This window comes from Cnephaeus nilssonii, assembly GCF_951640355.1.
Source record: "Cnephaeus nilssonii genome assembly, chromosome: 1".
NCBI lineage: Eukaryota > Metazoa > Chordata > Mammalia > Chiroptera > Vespertilionidae > Cnephaeus > Cnephaeus nilssonii.
The window spans coordinates 114,005,777-114,024,681 of record NC_137072.1 but is presented as its reverse complement, the minus strand read 5'-3'; the positions used below and the strand labels follow the sequence as shown (position 1 = coordinate 114,024,681).

Here is an 18,905-nt window from a genome sequence, read left to right as displayed (position 1 = left end):
CATATAAAAGTTGAATTTGATATGTTTCAGTTATTGGGAAATATAAATCATGGGACTGTCATATTTTCCAGTTGGGCACTGTGAGAGAGGATGGGGACATAAGGGAAAATAATGAGAGAAATTATGGTGGATATGATCCTATTACATTTCTTTGTCCTCTATTTGTGCTTTGAGCACCACTGACATTGATTAGTTCCCTTCTGCCTCCTACCCATATTTTCATCTCCAAATTGAGCTGATTTGCCTAAAGCTTTAATATCTGTTTTTATATTAATTAATCAACATTTTAAGATTAAATTTCTATCTTGTGATTTTATTGGGGGTATGCTTAGAAAAACAACTTAGAAGTTAAATGAAATCCATACGGTTTAAAACGATTTCTTTCTGAAATTGCACAACCCAGAATATGAGTTTTCACAATCGATTACTTCATCAATAAAATAAGGTGATAAAAAGCACAAGATGTATGAGAATCTTTGAAAAAGTAGATATTTCATGAAGGATGAAAGTTCAATAGAGCTCACTGATTTAAGAAAATCTGTGGCCACAAACAAAAATGCAAGAAGATTTTGGAAGCAAAGAACTCTACTTCTCTGTCAAACGTTGTGACTTGACTTTACCTTTAGCATGTTGGCTCCTGATGTCCTTGATAGTGGGTTTGTCCACCTGTAGAAGACAATGGGCACCATTATCTCTTACATTGTGACTATGATATCTTATAATGTCCTACTAATTGTGACTATGATACCATATAATGTCCTACTACTCTATCTGGTTAGAGTCCCAAGGATAAAGGCATAGGTCTCTGGACTCATTGTTCTTGGAGATCACCATGTGTGTATGGTTGGCAGGCAGTCAATACATGTCAATATTTGTCCCCATGTGCCAGTGAAGAGTGTAGTGGCCTTGGGTGGTATCTACACTAATAAAAGAGAAAGATGCAAATTGACTGTACCTTCGCAACACCCACCAGCCAATCAGGAGTGAGTCTACAAATTAATCCAACAAAGATGGAAGGTTAATTTGCATATGCAGGTGTCGAGAGGCCGGGGGCAGGATGCTTACGTCGTCACCATGGTGATGATGCAGGCATTCCACACCGCCCCAGCAGCTCCAGGCCTCTGGGCAGCCTGGGAAGGCAGAAAGGTGGCTCCGGCCAGAGCAAAGGCGGTGCCGGCAGCCAGGGGAAGGAAGGCCCATTCTTGCACGAATCTTCGTGCATCGGGCCTCTAGTTTGTCATAAAAATACTTGGATTTGAGATCCAAGCCTGTCTCTAATTGCTGTGAACCTTTGGAAAGGTATTCAGCATGTTATAAGCCTTAGATTTTTCAATTTTATAATAGGGACAATACTTAGTCAATTCAAGTCATTGAGCCATTATGAAGACCAACCTATAGGATCAAGGACACTGAAAGCAATTGAGTTAGGCAGATCAGTGTGTGGCCTCTCTTGAAAGCCTGGGTTGGGATTTCACCTCCATCACTATGTGCTAGCTATGATTCATGGCAAGTCACTGAACCTTCTGTGCCTCAGTTTCCTCATCTGTGAAATGGAGGCAACAAAAGTACTGATACCTCCAGAGAGAGGGAGGATTACATGTGACACATCATGCAAAGTGCCTAGAGAAGGGAGTGGGTTGGCCCCATGTAAGTGTAATAATTGTTAGTTGTCATTATTAATATCATGAAAGACATTAATGAACTACAGTAGTAGGGCTGTACAATTGCTAGACCTGAGGGTGAAGAAGATGACGAATACGTCATAATAGTGCCCAGTGCCTTTGAAAGCCTTTAAGCCTGTCAATATTGGGGTCTATGATGATTACTTTTATGTTAACTCGACAGGGCCTCATTTATTTGATTAACTGTTACTTCTGGGTGTGTCTGTGAGGCTGTTGGCAGAGGAGATGAGCACTTGAATCAAATCAGTAGACTGACTAAAGCAGAGGGCCCTTCCCGGTGCAGGCGGGCCTCCGCCAGTCCAGGGGCTGGATAGAACTAAGAGGCAGAGGAAAGGATAATTTGATCTCAGCCTGACTGTTTGAGCTGGGACACTGGTTTCCTCCTGCCCTCAACTGGGATTGATACCATCCACTCTCTCGGTTCTCAGACCTTTGGACTTAGACGGCAACTTCCACCACTGGCTGTCCTGGGTCTCCCTCCAGCGTGTAGACGGCAGAGCCTGGAGTTAGCCTCGATAGCCGCTATTTTATTTAGATGTGTATGTGTACCTCTCTCTCTCTTCTCTCTCTCTCTCTCTCTCTCTCTCTCTCTCTCTCTCTCTCTCTCTCTCTCCTATGTTTCTAGACAACCCTGACTAACACAGGGTCTTAGTGTTCCTCTTTATTGGCATCAAGTTGGGGTGGCCAAAGTGGATGGGAAGGAGGGGTCATTGGTCCCCTGTTACCTCTTATCTTGGATGTTCAATGTCCACCTCTGCCCTCTGTGGAACATTGAACTGCCATATTTATGCTTGGAAAGGGCGTGGCTCTTCAGCTGGCCAGCCTAGTTGGGAGTTGAGCGTGGTTTGGGTTTTGTTGTAGCTATGGCTTCTTTCATTGCACCATCAGCTTCTAATTCCTCCCAGGTTACCCTGTGGAGGCTGGGGTGCTGGAGGCTTATTTCAATGTTCTTCTTGCACCCTTAGCTTGCAGCCTTTCCTGTGTTCTGTATGTATTAGCCTAACAGTCATGAGATCTTGAGCTGAGCTATAAAGCCTCAGAGAGGGTAACTGGCCCAAACTGACAGAGCTCATAAAAGTCGGAGCTGTTAACAGGGATTATAATGCTCACCTTGCAAAGTTATTTTGAGGATTAAATGTCACTATTCATTCCAACTTATACTCAGAAAGACCTTCCATAACTCTCCATACTTGTCTTTAATTATTTTTATTTTTTAAAATATGTTTTTATTGCTTTCAGAGAGGAATGGAAAGGGAGAGAAAGATAGAAACATTAATGATGAGAGAGAGTCATTGATCAGCTGCCTCCTGCACACCCTACACTGGGGACTGAGCCCGCAACCCGGGCATGTGCCCTGATGGGGAATCAAATCATGACCTCCTTGTTCATAGGTCGATGCTCAACCACTGAGCCACACTGGCTGGGCTTTAATTATTTTTTTAAACACTTATCGCTTGACATATTGTTTGACGGTCTAATGCTTATTCATTTATGAATGATTCCCTCCACTAGCATGTAAGTTTCATGAGCACAGGGACTCGCATACCAGAGCCTATAATTGTGTCTGGTACGTGGCAGGCACTCAACACATATTTCTTGAGTGAATTTGTTGAGTGAGTGATTAAAGTGTTGAGCATGGTGCCTGTGTGAAGAGGAAATGTTCAGTATTTTACCCCTCATCTTGCTCTCCCAATCTCTCCTGGATATGTTCTGTGTAAATGACATTGGTAAAATTTGTGACTTCCTTTTCTTGTCAATATTAGCAGAAGCCCTCAAGTGAAATAGATGAACAATGTGAAAAAATAATACACAAGGAAGAATGTGCTATATTCAAAAGCATGTTCACACTCACCAATAAATGTGACACAATAATAAAAAAAAAAGAACAGTGAAATCACTTAAAGATAATTTAAAAAGTAATAGCCAGTCTTGGTTCTATGCCGTTCCCATATAGAGCTGCTGGGTGGGTAAATTAAGTATGTTTTGAGATAAGAAATTTCACAATAGGTACCAAAAGCTTTTAAAATGTTTTCCCTCCATGGTTAAGGAAAATAATTAAAAATTCCATAATGGGATATATCTATAAAGATTATGCTTATTAATGTTCAGCACATGGGCAATCTTATATAATAAAAGCCTAATATGCTAAGTGTCTGACTGTTTCTTCGACTATTTGACCAGGAGGTTAGCTTGCTACTGGGGTCTGGCCCATCGGGACCGGGCTAGATGGGCAGGGTACATCTGGAGCCCTCCCATGGTCCCTCCCGGGCCGGCCAGCCCCGATTGGCCCTGATTAAGACTGGTTAAAACAAGATGGGCCGGACACACCCTGGAGCCCTCTTATAGTCTCTCCCAAGCCCCAGTTGTGCACCAGTAGGGTCCCTTGGCCTGGCCTGCACCCTCTTGCAATCTGGGACCTCTCGGGGGATGTCGGAGAGCCGGTTTCAGCTCGATCCCCGCAGGCCAGAATATAAGGTAAAAAGAAGGAAATCATGTGTATATTATACAACAAGAACTCCCTTGCATAAAATGTCTGCATAGAAAATACTGATAGGAAATACACCCACACATTAGGACCGAGAGCCCTGCAACCCCAGGGGCGATTAATTTGTGTTTTATGCATTAAGAAAATGAAACATTAGCAAAAGTGTTATTAAAAATAACGTTCTATATATGTGTTTAGAGCATTTGCATTTACAAAATATTTTCACAAGATTATCTTTGTAGTTTCTGAACAGCCTTTGAAGTAAGCATGGCAGGGATTTTTATTTCTGTTTTGGGCCAAGAATCTGGGCAAAATGGTATGTTATTACCTAAATGATCCTAGTTCAAATTCTGCTTCTGGAGAATGGGGTGAACTTTGGAGAATGCATGTGGAAGCCTGATGCCCGGCTCACAGAATACCCTCAGCAAATGTCTTCTCTCCTCCCTCCCACGGTCCCACCAGTCCTAGGAGCCTGACCGGCTCATTCCTCACAAGATGCCTCGGGAATAGGAGATGAGCTCCTGGCTGCTAGGAAGTGCCCCACACGTGTTTGGTTCATGTGGTCACACAGTTGACCTTTACTCACTTCTTCCTGTGTGGTCCAGGTTTGCCCCTCGGCAGGGATAGAAATCTTGGCACCTAAGGAAAGGGGAGTGTCCACCACACCCTTGAAATAGCGTGTATCTGTGAAAAGAGTAAAAATTACTCATCCGTTCCATCACTCAGCACAATTTATAAAACTTTTGCGCATCTGCAAACTCATTGAGTCACCAGAACAAAAGCGTGAGGAAAGCAATTGCACTCCCCCTTCACAGACAAAGGAGACGGAGGCAGGGAGAGGAGAAATTCCTCTGCTTGGTCCATACACGTAAACGCCAAAGTCTGGACTAGAACACCCTCATTCTCACCCCCTGGGAATTCTTCTCATCCTTTCAGGCCTGGGCTGTATCACACCCTTTGAAGATCTTTCTAGCTCCCACGCTCTCCTTCTATTTTATACACTTAACATATCCTATCGGATTTATCTGTTGATCTTTCAGTTTCTGCCACTAGATTGTGACCTCCCTGAGGACATGGATTATGCTTTGTGTATCTTTGTGCCCCTTGGTCAGTCCCAACATGGTAACTGGCACACAGTAGGTACTCAGTAAATGCCTGTTGAGAGAGTGAACCAAGGAATAGCATCCTTATTTACAAGGTGATTCTCTTCAAAAGAACTTCCCGTAGAATCCTTTCAGTGGGTCTGGCCCTCAGACATCCCAACCCGTCCTCGTTCCCTCCCAGAAGTGTGCCACACCGAAGGTTCAGAGAACTTGCTGGAGCTGCCCGGTGTGCCCCAGTTAGAGAGAGGCAACGTGGGTGTGAAGTTAGGTCTTCCTCACTCTGAGGAAGGTGGGCTTTTCTGCCATGCTCTGGTGCTGCTCCTATGCGGGCTACCTGCCAAATGGATCCGCCCAGTGAAAATTCTTCCTGTCACTCTCTGCCCGCCCCTCCGTGCAGGCATCTCTGGCTGCCCGCCCCCTGCCATGCTCCCCAGTGGCTCTAGGGCTCAGGAAGAGCGCTATGATGATAAAAGCCAGTAGTTACAGCCAGCCAGTGTGGCTCAGTGGGTGAGCATCCACCTATGAACCAGGAGGTCACTGGTTTGATTCCCAGTCAGGGCACATGCCTGGGTTGCAGGCTTGATCCCCAGTGGGGGGCGTGCAGGAGGCAGCCAGTCCATGATTCTCTCTCATCATTGATGTTTCTATTTCTCTCTCCCTCTCTGAAATCAATAAGAATATACTAAAACAACAACAACAACAACAACAACAACAAAACCCCCAGGAGTTACAGAGCTCTGCTTCTGCCAAGTCCTCTCATGGGAACTCCACATACATTGTACGTGGCATCCTCTGCAGAACTCTCTGGAATAAGTTCTACGATGATGACCCCCATTCAAACAGGGAAGAAGAGTTTGAGAGACTTGCTCAAGGTCCCACCTCTAGAAGGCCACGGAGGCAGGATTTGAACCCGCGGTTACTCAATGCAGAGCCCACAGCTGTAACCTCTGTGTGACATCGCAGCACGTGCATTTTCAGGTTTCAGACCCGACCGTTACCTGCATATTCAGATTCCTTGATGGGCCGGGCGGGCAGGATTTTCATCCATTGCCAAGCCTCTGCCACGTGAACATTGGGGTCTTCATAGTCGTCATCCCCGTGGCCCTCTGCTCCATCCGGGTCTGCGGGGAAGTTCCTCTCCTGAGCAGGAGGGAACATTCGAGTGAGTCAGGAAAAGCACAACAGTGATAAAGATGGCAGGCTGCAGGGCTGGCGAGGGGAGCGGGATAGGTTCTCTGAGGTGGGAGCTAAGCGTCTGGGCTCTGGGGCAGGGACATTCTAGGGTAGGCAGCATTCTGATGATGTCCCGCAGTATTCCTATCCCTGTTATTCAGTCAAACAAATATCCGGGTGTGCAGATGTGATTAAGATGACACATGGGCTCTAGCGGGCTTGGCTCAGTGGACAGAGTGTCGGGCTGTGGAGCGAAGGGTTCCAGATTCCATTCTGGTCAGGGGCACGTTTCCGGTTGGGTTGCAGGCTCCTCTCCAGTCTGAGCCCTGATCAGGGTGCATGCAGGAGGCAACTAATTGATGTGTTTCTCTCACATTGATGTTTCTCTCTGTCTTCTCCTCTCTCTCCCACTCTCTCTAAAAAAATCAATGGGAAAATATCCTCAAGTGATGATTCCGCGCCCCGCCCCCCCCCCCCCCCCCCCCCCCGTGCCGCCAAAAAAAGAAAAGAAAAAAAAGATGACTAATAGGCTGTCTTTGAAATAGAGAGATCATCTTGGGTTACCTAAGCCCTTAAACGCAGAAAGGGAATCTATTTGCAGGGGCCATGATCTTATACTAAGGAACCCAGGAGGTCAGGTTCCTCCCTGGCTCAGACACTCCATCTGTAGATTGGAGGTGGCGAAGCTGCCCTATTTGGTTGTATCCAGCTGAGCCCAGTGCATGTAAAGGTTCTACTTTGCACCTGCCCACAACCGCTAGGTCCCTCCCCTCCCGTGGATGTGCTGAGTGTAGGTACAGCAGAGCGCCAGGGGGAAGCAGGCTTGCCGGAGGTTTCCCAGGTGACCCGGTGAAGGGGAAAGCTGAGCGGGCTGTTCTCAGGAACCGCACGCGGAAGTGAGGTCTGGGCTGGGGCACAGGCATGCAGCTCCTTTGGGGACTTGACAGATGAGCATTTGTGCAAGGGCGCCATTTATACTCCATGCTGTGTGGCCAACACCTAGACACCCACAGAGAGCAGCCACTTTGGGGGAGTCCTTGACCTGCTGGGTGAACTGGGGAGGTGAGAGCGGAGTCCATTTCTGACCAGTTGCCTTGCTGGATCATGGGGGCAGGGTATGTGGGGACATGGGGTGGGGGTGGGGGGGACAGTAGCCACCACCCCCTCCCCCTGTCTGGGGAGAATCTGCCCTAGACCCTGAGAGTCTTGCCCACAGAACTGGATAGAAATAGTCTGGTTTATATCTTTCTGGGAAGGGAGACAGCTTTGTTTTAATTATAAGAAGTTACATCTATTTTACCTATTAACCTATTTATTATCTACTGTCCCATCTCAGAGGTAAATCGTTTGTGACTGACTGATTGATTGTGTGTGTGTCCTGGAGTGAAGTTCCATAACTTTAAGTAGATTAAAAAAAGTTTTTTTTTACATAGGAAAGAACCAATGATTTTACAGGCAGATTCTATCTATCTATCTATCTATCTATCTATCTATCTACCTACCTACCTAACTACCTTTGTATCCATCCATCCATTCATCCATTCATCCAATCTATTCCATCTATCATATACAGATATGGAGGTTGAAACTATTAAATAATACCTTTATACATATACAATTTAACAACAAAATTACTTATAAATATTAGCTATCTGAGTTATGTTATAAATTTCTCTAGTCATTAGAATTCTTTGCAAATATTATTAATGGCTTCATACTGGGAATATAATATATTTAACTATGCTTATATTACTGAATACTTAGCATGATTCCAATGTGCTGCCATTTAAGATATATTATTATAAAATATAAATGAGTGTATTTAAATATTAATCCAAATTTTGGCTTAGTTTCTTAGTTTAAATTCCCAACCATAGAATTATTGGGCCAAAGGAAATGGACACTTTTCTGTTGTCTGGTTAATATTATGAAATTGCTTTCCAGAATGTTCATTCCACTTGAACATTTCGCCACGAGTGGGAGGAAGTGCCTCCCTCATCACACACTTGCCAGCACTGTGCGTGTTGGTATTTTCAACTCATCCAGTGTTCGCAGTGGCCGTGTAAATTAATTTTCATCTCCCTTTTATAGCTGAGAAACTGGCACACAGTTTTATACCCAACAATGGAAATACAATTTTCACTGCCAATAAATTATACATTTAACATTCTTTTCTCTTTGTTTTTAATCCACCATGTGACTTGGAAAAAGCCAGTTACTTTGTAAATATCAAAGATGGAGAAAGAGGAGAGGGGAGTGGCTGACTTACGCAGTCCAGGGGAGGCTCAGGGATGGGCTGGTGCTGGCCTGCCAACAAAAACAGACCCAAGGTTAATGCGTCTGGGTTTTCTCCAGAAATCCTGTGCTTATTTCAATTAAGTTTTCTGGACGGTAATTGCTCCCAATGAAGTGCATATTTCTGTCCTTCTCACTCTTTCTGCTGCTCTTGCAAAATGGGGGCGATGGAAAGGAAGGGAAGGAATCAAATCCAAACCAAGAAGCCTCACAGTTTCCACAGCAGGTTAACACCCTCAGGGAAAGAGGCAGACACCCCCCACCCCCATCAAGTGCCCCCAAACCACGACTCAGCTCAAGGAGAGGCTGGTTTCCTCTTCCCTCTCCCCCGAGGGCACACGTTACCTTTGCACTTCTCTGTCCATACCTCTGTCTCCTTAAACAGACTGTACCCCAGTATTTTGAGAGCGGGTCATATCTATTCATTCATCTATCTCCAGTTCCAGGCAGAAGGCTCAATATGACCAGGAGACTTTTTAAAAAAAAAATTGATTTCAGGGAGAGGGAGAGAGGGATAGAAACATTAATGATGAGAGAGAATCATTGATCGGCTGCCTCCTGCACACCCCCTACTGAGGACTGAGCCCACAACCTGGGCATATGCCTTGAACCGGAATTGAACCGTGACCTCCTGGTTCATGGGTCGCTGCTCAACCACTGAGCCACACTGGCCAGGCAATCAGGTGAATTCTTGATAGGCGTTTGTTGAATAAATATTGTTCAGTGGAAGCTTCTCAGCACTCCACTCCCTCACCTGGGCTTGTGTTGTGAAGGTTGCCTGAAGGTCATGTAGGGCGCTCAGTGTTCTATGGCTGACATTTTACCCTCAGACTGTGCAAACCCACCCAGGAAGGATGATCACGTGGCCTGCAGGTTTTTTTTTTCCTTCCTCCTAGACTTAATTTCCTTAAATTGCACCCCAGTGTCATGCTGTTAGTCTGCATGAGGAACATTATACGCAGGAAATGTTCTTATCACATTCCTTATATTAGCACATACGTGAGAAGTTCCCAGCAGGTCTCTGCACCCAAAGCGGTGTGCTTCTTAGCAATTGGTTTGCTTTGATTTAATGGAAAACACCAATCCCAGGAGAGACTATATTTCCCCTCCTCCCTGGCTGTTAAGAACCTCAGGGCAAATGTCTGGCTGTGTCCAGGGAGTGTGGTCTGACATGTATTCTACATCTGGGTCTGACTTCATCGTTTTTTAAAACGTTGTTCTTTTACCCTGAATTCTCTTGCCATGCCAAAATACAAAATTCATAGCTGTGCATGTGTCCCCGGTCCCCAGTCTTCTGTGGGTGGGATGTGTAAATGAATGAAAGTTAGGCTGGGTGGAAACACAGCTTTCTGGAAGTTGCCTAGGGCCTGTGTGTGTGTGTGTGTGTGTGTGTGTGTGTGTGTGTGTTAATTAGTCAAAGCTAATCTCCAGGAGATCTGAGATAGGAGGGGCTGAATCCTGCCTGCCACCAGTGCCAGCGCCCCCTGGTGGTGGGACTAGCAGCTGTCACCACCCTGAGGCACTAATAATACCTTCTGTCTGGCAGGATTACATCCCCTGTAGGTCCCTGGAAGAGAAACCCACAGGTTGCTCAGGCCCTTCTGGTAGCAATTTGTAGGGTCTCATGAGTGGAGACAGGCTGGCCCGCTGGCCACTCCACACTCTGGTTCCTGCCTCGGGGCTGGCCAGAGGCAGAGGGCCCCGAAGCCCTGAGGAGCAATAGATGCCACTGGGCAAAAGGGGAGCGTTTGGAAAAAGACCTCCTTTGACCCACATCGGACTGTGATGTGGGGAGCAGAGGCCTCTATTTTATTCAAACGACTAACATTTGTAGTTCATGCGTGATGGATGGTAGCCTGCCCTGGTTAATCTGGTCTTTTCAGTTTCTCTGAAGGAACAAAGCAAGCCAATAAATATGTCATCTCCGAGGGGTGCCTCCTCCCCGAGTCAGCGGTGAGATTTCAGGCTCCCGATCACTCCCATGCATCGTTAAGCGCACGATAAATGAACAGTCGGCTGTGAGGGGTAGTGAGGGGTGCAGTGGATACACCCCAGAACTGGGAAGCAGAGGCAAAACTTGAGCCACCACCTGACCTCCTCCCTCGCCGAGTGAGCTGGAGCTTGAGCCTTCCTCTTGCCGGGTCCCAGTTCCCCACCGAACGGACACCCCCAAGTGCTCCCCAGTCTCTGAGCCTTCCAGGAACTGAAGGACAGGTTGGCTCCTCAGAGAGCACCGTTTTCTAACAAGATGAATGGAGCTGCTTCCCACGTCGCCGTCCTGGAAGAGTTATGCTCAGGTTCTGTCTGTGGAGGCCCATTCATCACCTGCCGACACCAGGCGGCTCTTCTGCGCGGCCCCCGGGGAAACGTCTCTCCACAAAAGGCAGCCCCGCTTGGACGTTATTGTTAAGAGGGACATGAAGATGAATGTGTGTCCGGTAGAAGCGCAGGGCTTTCCTGACTGACGGGCAGAGAGCAATTAGCCCTGGACTTGGACACCTCTTCTCACGCCCACGGAGGGATGACACAGGCGTATGGCCAATGCCCATCAAATTAGGAGGTCCCCTGACCATTTTCATCTCGGGTGCTTAAAAAAAAAAGGAAATAAGAAAAAGCGGGTCCCCAGCATGAACCGAGTGCTTGCACCCACGCTCCCACGCTGACACGCACACTGCGGTGGGAGAACTCCCAACTTGGAAGCTCCAGCTCCCTTCCATGGAAGATGGCCGTGAAGATGGATCCTCTCAGACTGTTTGCTTGAGCACCTGGAAGCACAAGACTGGCGCCTGTCTACGCCCCATTCACTACCCTTATAGGGACAGGGGAGCTGGCCGGGCCCCAAGTGCTGTTGCCATGGTTATACTTGGGAAAAATTCCCCAAGCAGAACCAACTTTCATTTTTATTTCTTCACAAGTTTTCAGAGGGAGGGGATGGGGAGAGGAGAGGGGGAGGGTCCAGGTTGCCTTCAACTCCAGACACTACCAGCAGGACCTACTCAAATAGGTGGTAGAACACAAGAGGCCAGGGATCCAATCCATCACTGAGGACTCCATCGCAGAGACAGCCTCAGCCACCCCCCACTTCCCCTTTCTTCTCAGCACTAGAACCCCCGAGGTCAGCTGGGCACATGGCCACCTAGAGTAAGTACTTATGACACGTCCAAACTGTTCCGGTCCCAAATCCGGCCATGGATCCAGGTTTTGGTTGATGGAAGAGGTGGGAAGTCAACTTGCAACTTCCAGGAAAGGGAAAGTGTTGCTTGCTGTTTATTCCCTCTTTTCCTCCCCTCTGTCACTCCTGCTGTCCAGTTCACAGGTATCACTACTTTAGGCGATGGGACAAAATCCCATTTGAGGACACTGCAAGGGAGGGAGGGGGACAGGAGGAGCGGGAGGTCTGAGGACCTCGAGGAGCGGGACTGCCCAACAGCCCGGGACTGCTTACCTCTAGACGTGACTCACATAAGAAAACAATAAACACCCATCATGGTGAAGCCTCATGGTTTCCTTTTTAAAGCGTCGCACAGCCTTTCATGTTGTACCAGCTTTGCACTCCACCAATAACGTAGCAGGGCCTCTGCTCACAGGCACGAGCAGGGAAGCCGAGTGAGGAGCTCTGGGTTCCGATCCTGGCCGTGGCCCTTTGTGGCCACGGGAAATTGGGCAAGTGCATGAGCCTTGGCCAACTAATACTAACTTGTGGAATGGGAATCAGAGTCTCGACCCCAAACAGCTGTGGGGAAGTTTAGAAACGGACCTCCCTGGCTCAGTGCCCTGTCTAAGGAACGCCTGTGTTCTGTGTTCCACGTCTTTTCAAGGTCAAGTTCATGACCAAGTCTTTTTCACTCAACCCAGATCCTTACCACTCTCTGCTTTCGGATCTGTGGTAGGAAACTATCTGTGATTTAATGCTCCTTTTAAAACAAAACACGCATCTTTTTCAACATACAAATTTGTTGCCATGCACCTGTCGCTTCCTCACATGGGCTCTTCCAGCTGGGGTTCCCCTTCCAGCTGTGCAGCTCGGAGAGTTGGGGACCGTCACCATCTGGTTGACCTTCTCATTTTAAAGATGAAAAGAACTGAGGCCAAATGTACGGTGATGGATCGGGGCTCTCCTCTCCTGATTTCTGGGTTCTCGGCTCTGTTTCCCTAATCTGTGCAGTGAGCATAATAGAATCACCCCCTACAGCTAAATGACACCCGTGTATCAAACGTGGCCCACACCTGACTCCATAGATGTTAGTTTCTTTCCATTTTCTCTCACTTTCAGATCCTAGGACTTGCTGATGTCCTGAGAGAACCAGCGTTCAAATTCCGGGCTCCAGACGCACAGCCTTGGGTTCTTCCCTACACGCCGTGCTGCCTTTCTCACGTCTCATCTTGTAGGAACTCCAAGGTATTTGGGGACAGAGGCATCAACCCAGTCTTCCTCTCACCATGATGAGAAAGAGGATCGTCCACACCCTGTACTCTGGCAGGTCCCAAACTTTAGACCATTGGTCTATGGCTATAGGTAAAAGCAGGAATGAACTCCTTTATATCCATTTTCACTCTCTCTGAGTGGAGGATTATAATGTCCAATGAGCCCTGGTGGTATGAGTAATACTTGTGAAGAAGAGAAGAAGAATGAGCAAAAGAAGGAAGAAGGGAAAGAGAAAGAGATAGAAATAGAGATGGATACAGATTGCACATCTATTATCATAAAAGGCCTGTGGTTGTCATGCCATAATGGCATCATGACCAAACAACCGGTCACCAGGAGGTGCATGGAGCACCTCTTGCGGGCCAGGACTTGCAGCTTGTGCGGCAAGACGGGGCTCACGTGGGGCTTGCGCGGGGCTGGTGGCGGGGGGGGGGGGGGGGGGCTGCGTGGCGAAGAGGGCGCAGTGGATGGGCACTGGCAGGCAGGAGCAGGGAGCGCAGTGTGGGTCCCCAGGTGGTGAGTGGAGGTGGTCCCACTGCAGGGGGTTGGGGGGTTGAGGGGGGGCTGGCGCACAGGGGAAGGGTGCGAGCTGGGAGCATCACAGGGCGCAGGCAGCATCCACGGAGCGTATGAGGCATCGAGGGGCTGCGTATGAGGCGTTGCGGGGCCACGGACATGGCCCTGATGGCAGGTTAGGCCTAGGGGACCCTACACGTGCACGATTTAATTGTGCGCTGGGCCTCTAGTATATGTATAATATGACTGTTCTATATATCTATTATATATGCATGTACTGTATATATTTATATCTGTCATTTATCTATCATCTCTATCTATCTATCTATCTATCTATCTATCTATCTATCTATCTCTATCTATCTATCTATCTATCTATCTATCTATCTATCTATCTATATCTATCTATCTATCTCTATCATCTATCTATCTATCCATCTACCAGCTCAGTCATTTAGCTCTTTTGGGCATTTCAGTTTTATTTACTGAAACACAGTCTCCTTATCTGAAGATTGTGAGTGTAAATGTCAAGCACAAAGAGTCCAAACCCGCAGAAATAGCTACATTTGTTGGTGAGTTGAGAGAACAGTATTAATGTTCTCACTGGGTGGCCCTTGGAAATCCAGTTCCCTTCTCTAGTTCTTAATCTCCTCACCTGAAAGCATGGACTTAGAATCTCAGACTTGCTGAGTCCTTGGGACATTTTATCTTTATATTTTTAAAGAGTGCTTGTCCCCAAGACTGGTTCTAGTATCTGTTAGATGAAGAACCACCGATGGCTTAAATGAGCTGGTAGATGAATGCAGAAGTGGTGAGAGGCCAGGCAGTTGCTTGTCATTCTCTTTCTTGGGAGATTCCCAGAAATTCAAACGAGATTTTCCAAGACAGTTGTTGTCCAGAGAATTGACGGCAGCTTCTTGGTGGGGACAATCTTGAAAGATTCTTTTTGCTTCTCACAGTGATTCTTAAGAAACCACCCTAGAACTACCTGAATTGGAATTATTTTGTTAAAATGAAAGATTCCTGGTCTCGGTATAAACCCGCCAAAGCATAAACCATGGGGTGGGCTTGAGAACAAGTACTTCTCAGTGTTGTGACTCTGATACACACGGAATTTGGAAGAAAATTCTTAATCCTGGGGTTTAGCAATCTTGGGTGATTTGAAATCTTTGCCTGGGCTTACCAGAAATCGGCAAACACCTTTTCCCAGTAAGTAAACTGTCAACTTTTGCATTTCTTTTTGTCCACCAGGCCTCTGCTAAATTGATGCAAGTGTTGCAAGATCCAGAAAGGGCCAGCAGGCGGCACCAGCTGCTCACATATTCCACACCTGCCTTTTCTTCCTCCAGTTCTAAAATCATCCGATTTTCTTTTAAAAGTGGAGAAACAACAGCAAAAACAACCTTCCAGACTGCTTTCGTTAGAAAACTAAAAGCAAAACAAAACAAGTGTTTCTGGACAAAATGAAATTTCTCCTCTGATTAATGGACTCAACACGATCAGGGTTTTTACGGTGGATGGTGACTTAAGACAGAATGACCCACTTTCTAAGTAGGGCTATCTTCTCCCATTTCATTCTCTATTCAGGGGCAGGAGAAAAGCTCAGTTTATTTTACGGAAACGCATGGCGCTGTTCCCTGTATATCAGCCTCACCAGGGGTATTGGTATTGACAGAGTGTCATGTTTGAATACATGCCTGTCTTCTCCAGCCCTGGAATCCTCTTCAGTTTTGGATAGTTTTTAGTATATAAAAATCTAAACTACTGTCCAGCCAGAATAGCCGAGTGGTTGAGCATTGACCTATGAACTAGGAGGTCAGAGTTCCATTCCCAGTCAGGGTACATGCCTGGGTTGTGGGCTCAATCCCCAGTGTGTGTGTGTGTGTGTGTGTGGGGGAGGATAGGGGGGTAGGAGGCCGCTGATCAATGATTCTCATCATTGATGTTTCTATCTCTCCCTCTCCCTTCTTCTCTGAAGTCAATAAAAATATATTAAAAATATATACTACTATAGAAGAATTAAGATACAAATAAGTAAAAAAGAATGAAAATCACCATAATTCCTCATACCAAGACAATCATCCTAAACACACGCACACACACATTACAGTCTATGCATATATGGTCACGTTGCGTGCACGCTCTTTTCCTGCCTGCTCTCTCATAGAACTGCATGCTGTCACAGACATGTCAGGGAACCCGCTTCAGCATCATCATTTCTAATGGCTACACAGCATTCTCTCATATGGATGCCCCACCATTATTTTTAACTAATCCCCCGGTAAAGAAAATCACAGACAATTTAAAAGCACCTGGGAATGTAATACATGCCCCTGTGACAAGCCATCTCTCATGTCAATCGCCATGTGCTTCCCAGTTGTATGGGTTCTGTTAGAGTTGAACAGACACCTGGAGTGGTTTGCCAGCGTGTGGGGGTGGGGTGCTTTGCCGCTGAGAATTGTGGGCAGGGCATGCACTCTAGTGCGCGTGGGCGGGCCTGTGCAGCTGTATCTCACTGGCCATTCTGGGGGTTTAGATTTGTTTTCTTTTCCCTGCTCGAGTCTCTAGAATATTGTTGATGGACTGGGATACCCACCTGCCAGTTTCTGTCTCCCTTATTGCAGGTGAACAGCAGGATAGAAGGGAAGGATGCAGGTCCTGGGGTTTATAATTCACCAGCCACAGCATCAAATGAGCAACTTCATGCCCAGGCACCGCCCCCTTTAACATTTTCTACAGTCTCCCCAGGACTCTGAGTGGATGGTGGGATGGGGTACATTTGAGACCAAAACTCTAGTATAATTTGGAAGCATTGACCTTGAGAGAACACAAGGTCCTCTGTTAGGACCTGACTGGGAAACTTGGTCACATGTTCTCTGGGAGGGCTTAGAGCTGGGTGCTCGTTTTTTCATGTAGATTCATACTTGCGATTTTTAGTTTCCTTCTTCCTGTTCTCCTCACTGCTACCCAGGTGTGTGCCCTGACTGGGAACTGAACCGGCAACCTCAGAGTGCACAGGACGGTGCTCATCCAACCGAGCCACTTGGGCCGGGTTCCTTGAAATTAGGATGCTCCAACAGGAACAGTACATCCTCTTAGTCACACTGGAAGGGGGTCCTATAAGCACCAAGTACCAAGGGCTGGGCTCCGAGAAGACACACAGAGAACCAGAGTATGGTTTCTGACCCATTCGCCTGGTGCATATTTTGGGGAGAACCCATCACACCAAGTCCAGTTGAGGGAACACTCATGAGTAGCCACAAGACTGTCTTAGGCAGACTCCTACCCGCGCTACAGACGAAGGAACTCAGGCCGGAGCAATCTGTGCCCCACCCCAGGCCACACAGCTGCCAGGTGGAGAGACAAGTTCCCACCTGCTCAGCCTGGTCCCAGAGCCGTGGACACCACAGGCCAGGCTGGCCCCGGGGAGCGAGAACAGGGAAAGGCCATAAGGATCCTGTCGTTTGAACAGGCCAACGGTGTTACTGAAGAACAGAAAGACCAGGAGGAAAGGAAGAGTCTGACAGGCCCGTGCTGACTCACCTGCCGCGCTGCTGACTCGAGGCCATGACCTAGGGCAGAACAGAGAAACCAGGTCAGTGTCAGTCGGCGCATGGGTCACAGACCTTCCTGAAGTGGGGGGAGGGCGGTCATCCAGGGCCGTTTCACAGGTCAACCTACGGAACGATTTCTCAACATTTGTGTTGTCCTAGACCAGTGGTCGGCAAACCGCAGCTCGCGAGCCACATGCGGCTCTTTGGCCCCTTGAGTGTGGCTCTTCCACAAAATACCACGGCCTGGGCGAGTCTATTTTGAAGAAGTGGCATTAGAAGAAGTTTAAGTTTAAAAAATTTGGCTCTCAAAAGAAATTTCAATTGTTGTGCTGTTGATATTTGGCTCTGTTGACTAATGAGTTTGCTGACCACTGTCCTAGACCCAAAGAAACAGCTCAGGACAGAGAATATAGAAAATAGAAAAATGCACGCGGCAGAAAACAACCAGCTGCACAGGCAGTGTTTGTGCAAACCTCCTCTTCACAGGTGCCCGTGTGTGTGAGGCTGTGTGCACACACTCAAATACACAGATGTATGAGCATAGCATACAAGATGGCGCAGGATCCTGATGTTAACAATGGGTTGGGTGTCTTTAACTGTTATTCACAAACATGTTTCCGGGCTGTGTAATTTCTGGAGGGGCAGGTAGGGTCTGGCTAGTTTTCACTATTGTGAGCGAGGTTGCAATGTGCATCCGTGCCTGCATTTTTAACCTCATGGCTGCATGTTTCCATGGAGACCCTCCATCCGGGGCAACCAAGGGGACCGTGACAAGGGCTCTCTCACCCCTTGTTCGCATCCATCTCCAGGGCCTTCCTTGCAGGCTGCATCAGGGCCTAGTCCAGTCCACAGGTGAGAAGGGACCATCTCCCGGCATCTCACCACCGTGACATCCATCCTTTCAAACAGCGTTGCCTATTGGCACTTTGTTCCTGTCTGGTTTCCTTGATGACCAGTGAGGTTGAATTGTTATTGTTATTATAATAAGTTTTAAATGGTCCTGGGCCATTCGCCTTTCCTCTGTGGTGAGTTGTATGTACAGGTCTTTGCTGTTTCCCAAGGGGCTCTTTGCCTGCCCCTGGCCCGTGCTGTGGAAGCACCTTTCCCTGACGTCAGCGAAGATTGGAACCGCCCTGGGGACATGCGCAGCTCCGGAGGACTTCGCCTCTGTGAGCGCCTCTGTGCCTCTAACGACCCGGCCCTGGCGTCGGCCCTGGCATCGCGCCTTTCCTCCGAGGCTCCCGGAGTGCGTCACTGGAGCAATTAGCTGAGCATCGCAACACACGCGGGTGTAAATATTTATGAGGCCTGGTTGGCGGCGGGGACACTGGGCACAGAACAGCGAGGCCTGGAGATGCTGGTAACCAGGAGACCTCAGTCTGAGCCCCACTTCCAGCTCTCGCTGTTGCCTCTGCTCACCATTTTAAACTTAAAATGGCCCTGCGGGGTAGCTGCTACTGTTCCAAGTTCCCAGACAAGGAAAGAGGGGGCTCAGAGGGCCCCCCTCACCTGCCCCCGTCCTACAGAGAGTGGGGGATTGGACACCATCCCTGGAATCCTGGCCCTCGCCCCTCTCCGGGCCCTGGCCTGTAGGCAGTGGCCAGTCAGGCTTCGCAGGAGCCCTGCAGCTGCGGGCTCCGAACCCTTGTGGTTATTAGCTCTTGGCATCCT

The 18,905-nt window shown here is 47.8% G+C and overlaps 1 protein-coding gene across 1 annotated transcript in view; it reads right to left on the bottom strand.

Moving 5' to 3' along the window:
* The window catches only part of CLNK (cytokine dependent hematopoietic cell linker), a gene marked incomplete at both ends in the record, with an annotated part of 122,837 nt that overhangs the window by 49,833 nt on the left and 54,099 nt on the right, over nucleotides 1-18,905 (bottom strand). The window contains 5 exons of the mRNA XM_079765249.1: nucleotides 621-666; nucleotides 4,754-4,851; nucleotides 6,269-6,410; nucleotides 8,713-8,750; nucleotides 17,224-17,252. Coding sequence (XP_079621375.1) covers nucleotides 621-666; nucleotides 4,754-4,851; nucleotides 6,269-6,410; nucleotides 8,713-8,750; nucleotides 17,224-17,252 — 353 coding nt within the window. The remainder of the gene's footprint in view (nucleotides 1-620; nucleotides 667-4,753; nucleotides 4,852-6,268; nucleotides 6,411-8,712; nucleotides 8,751-17,223; nucleotides 17,253-18,905) is intronic.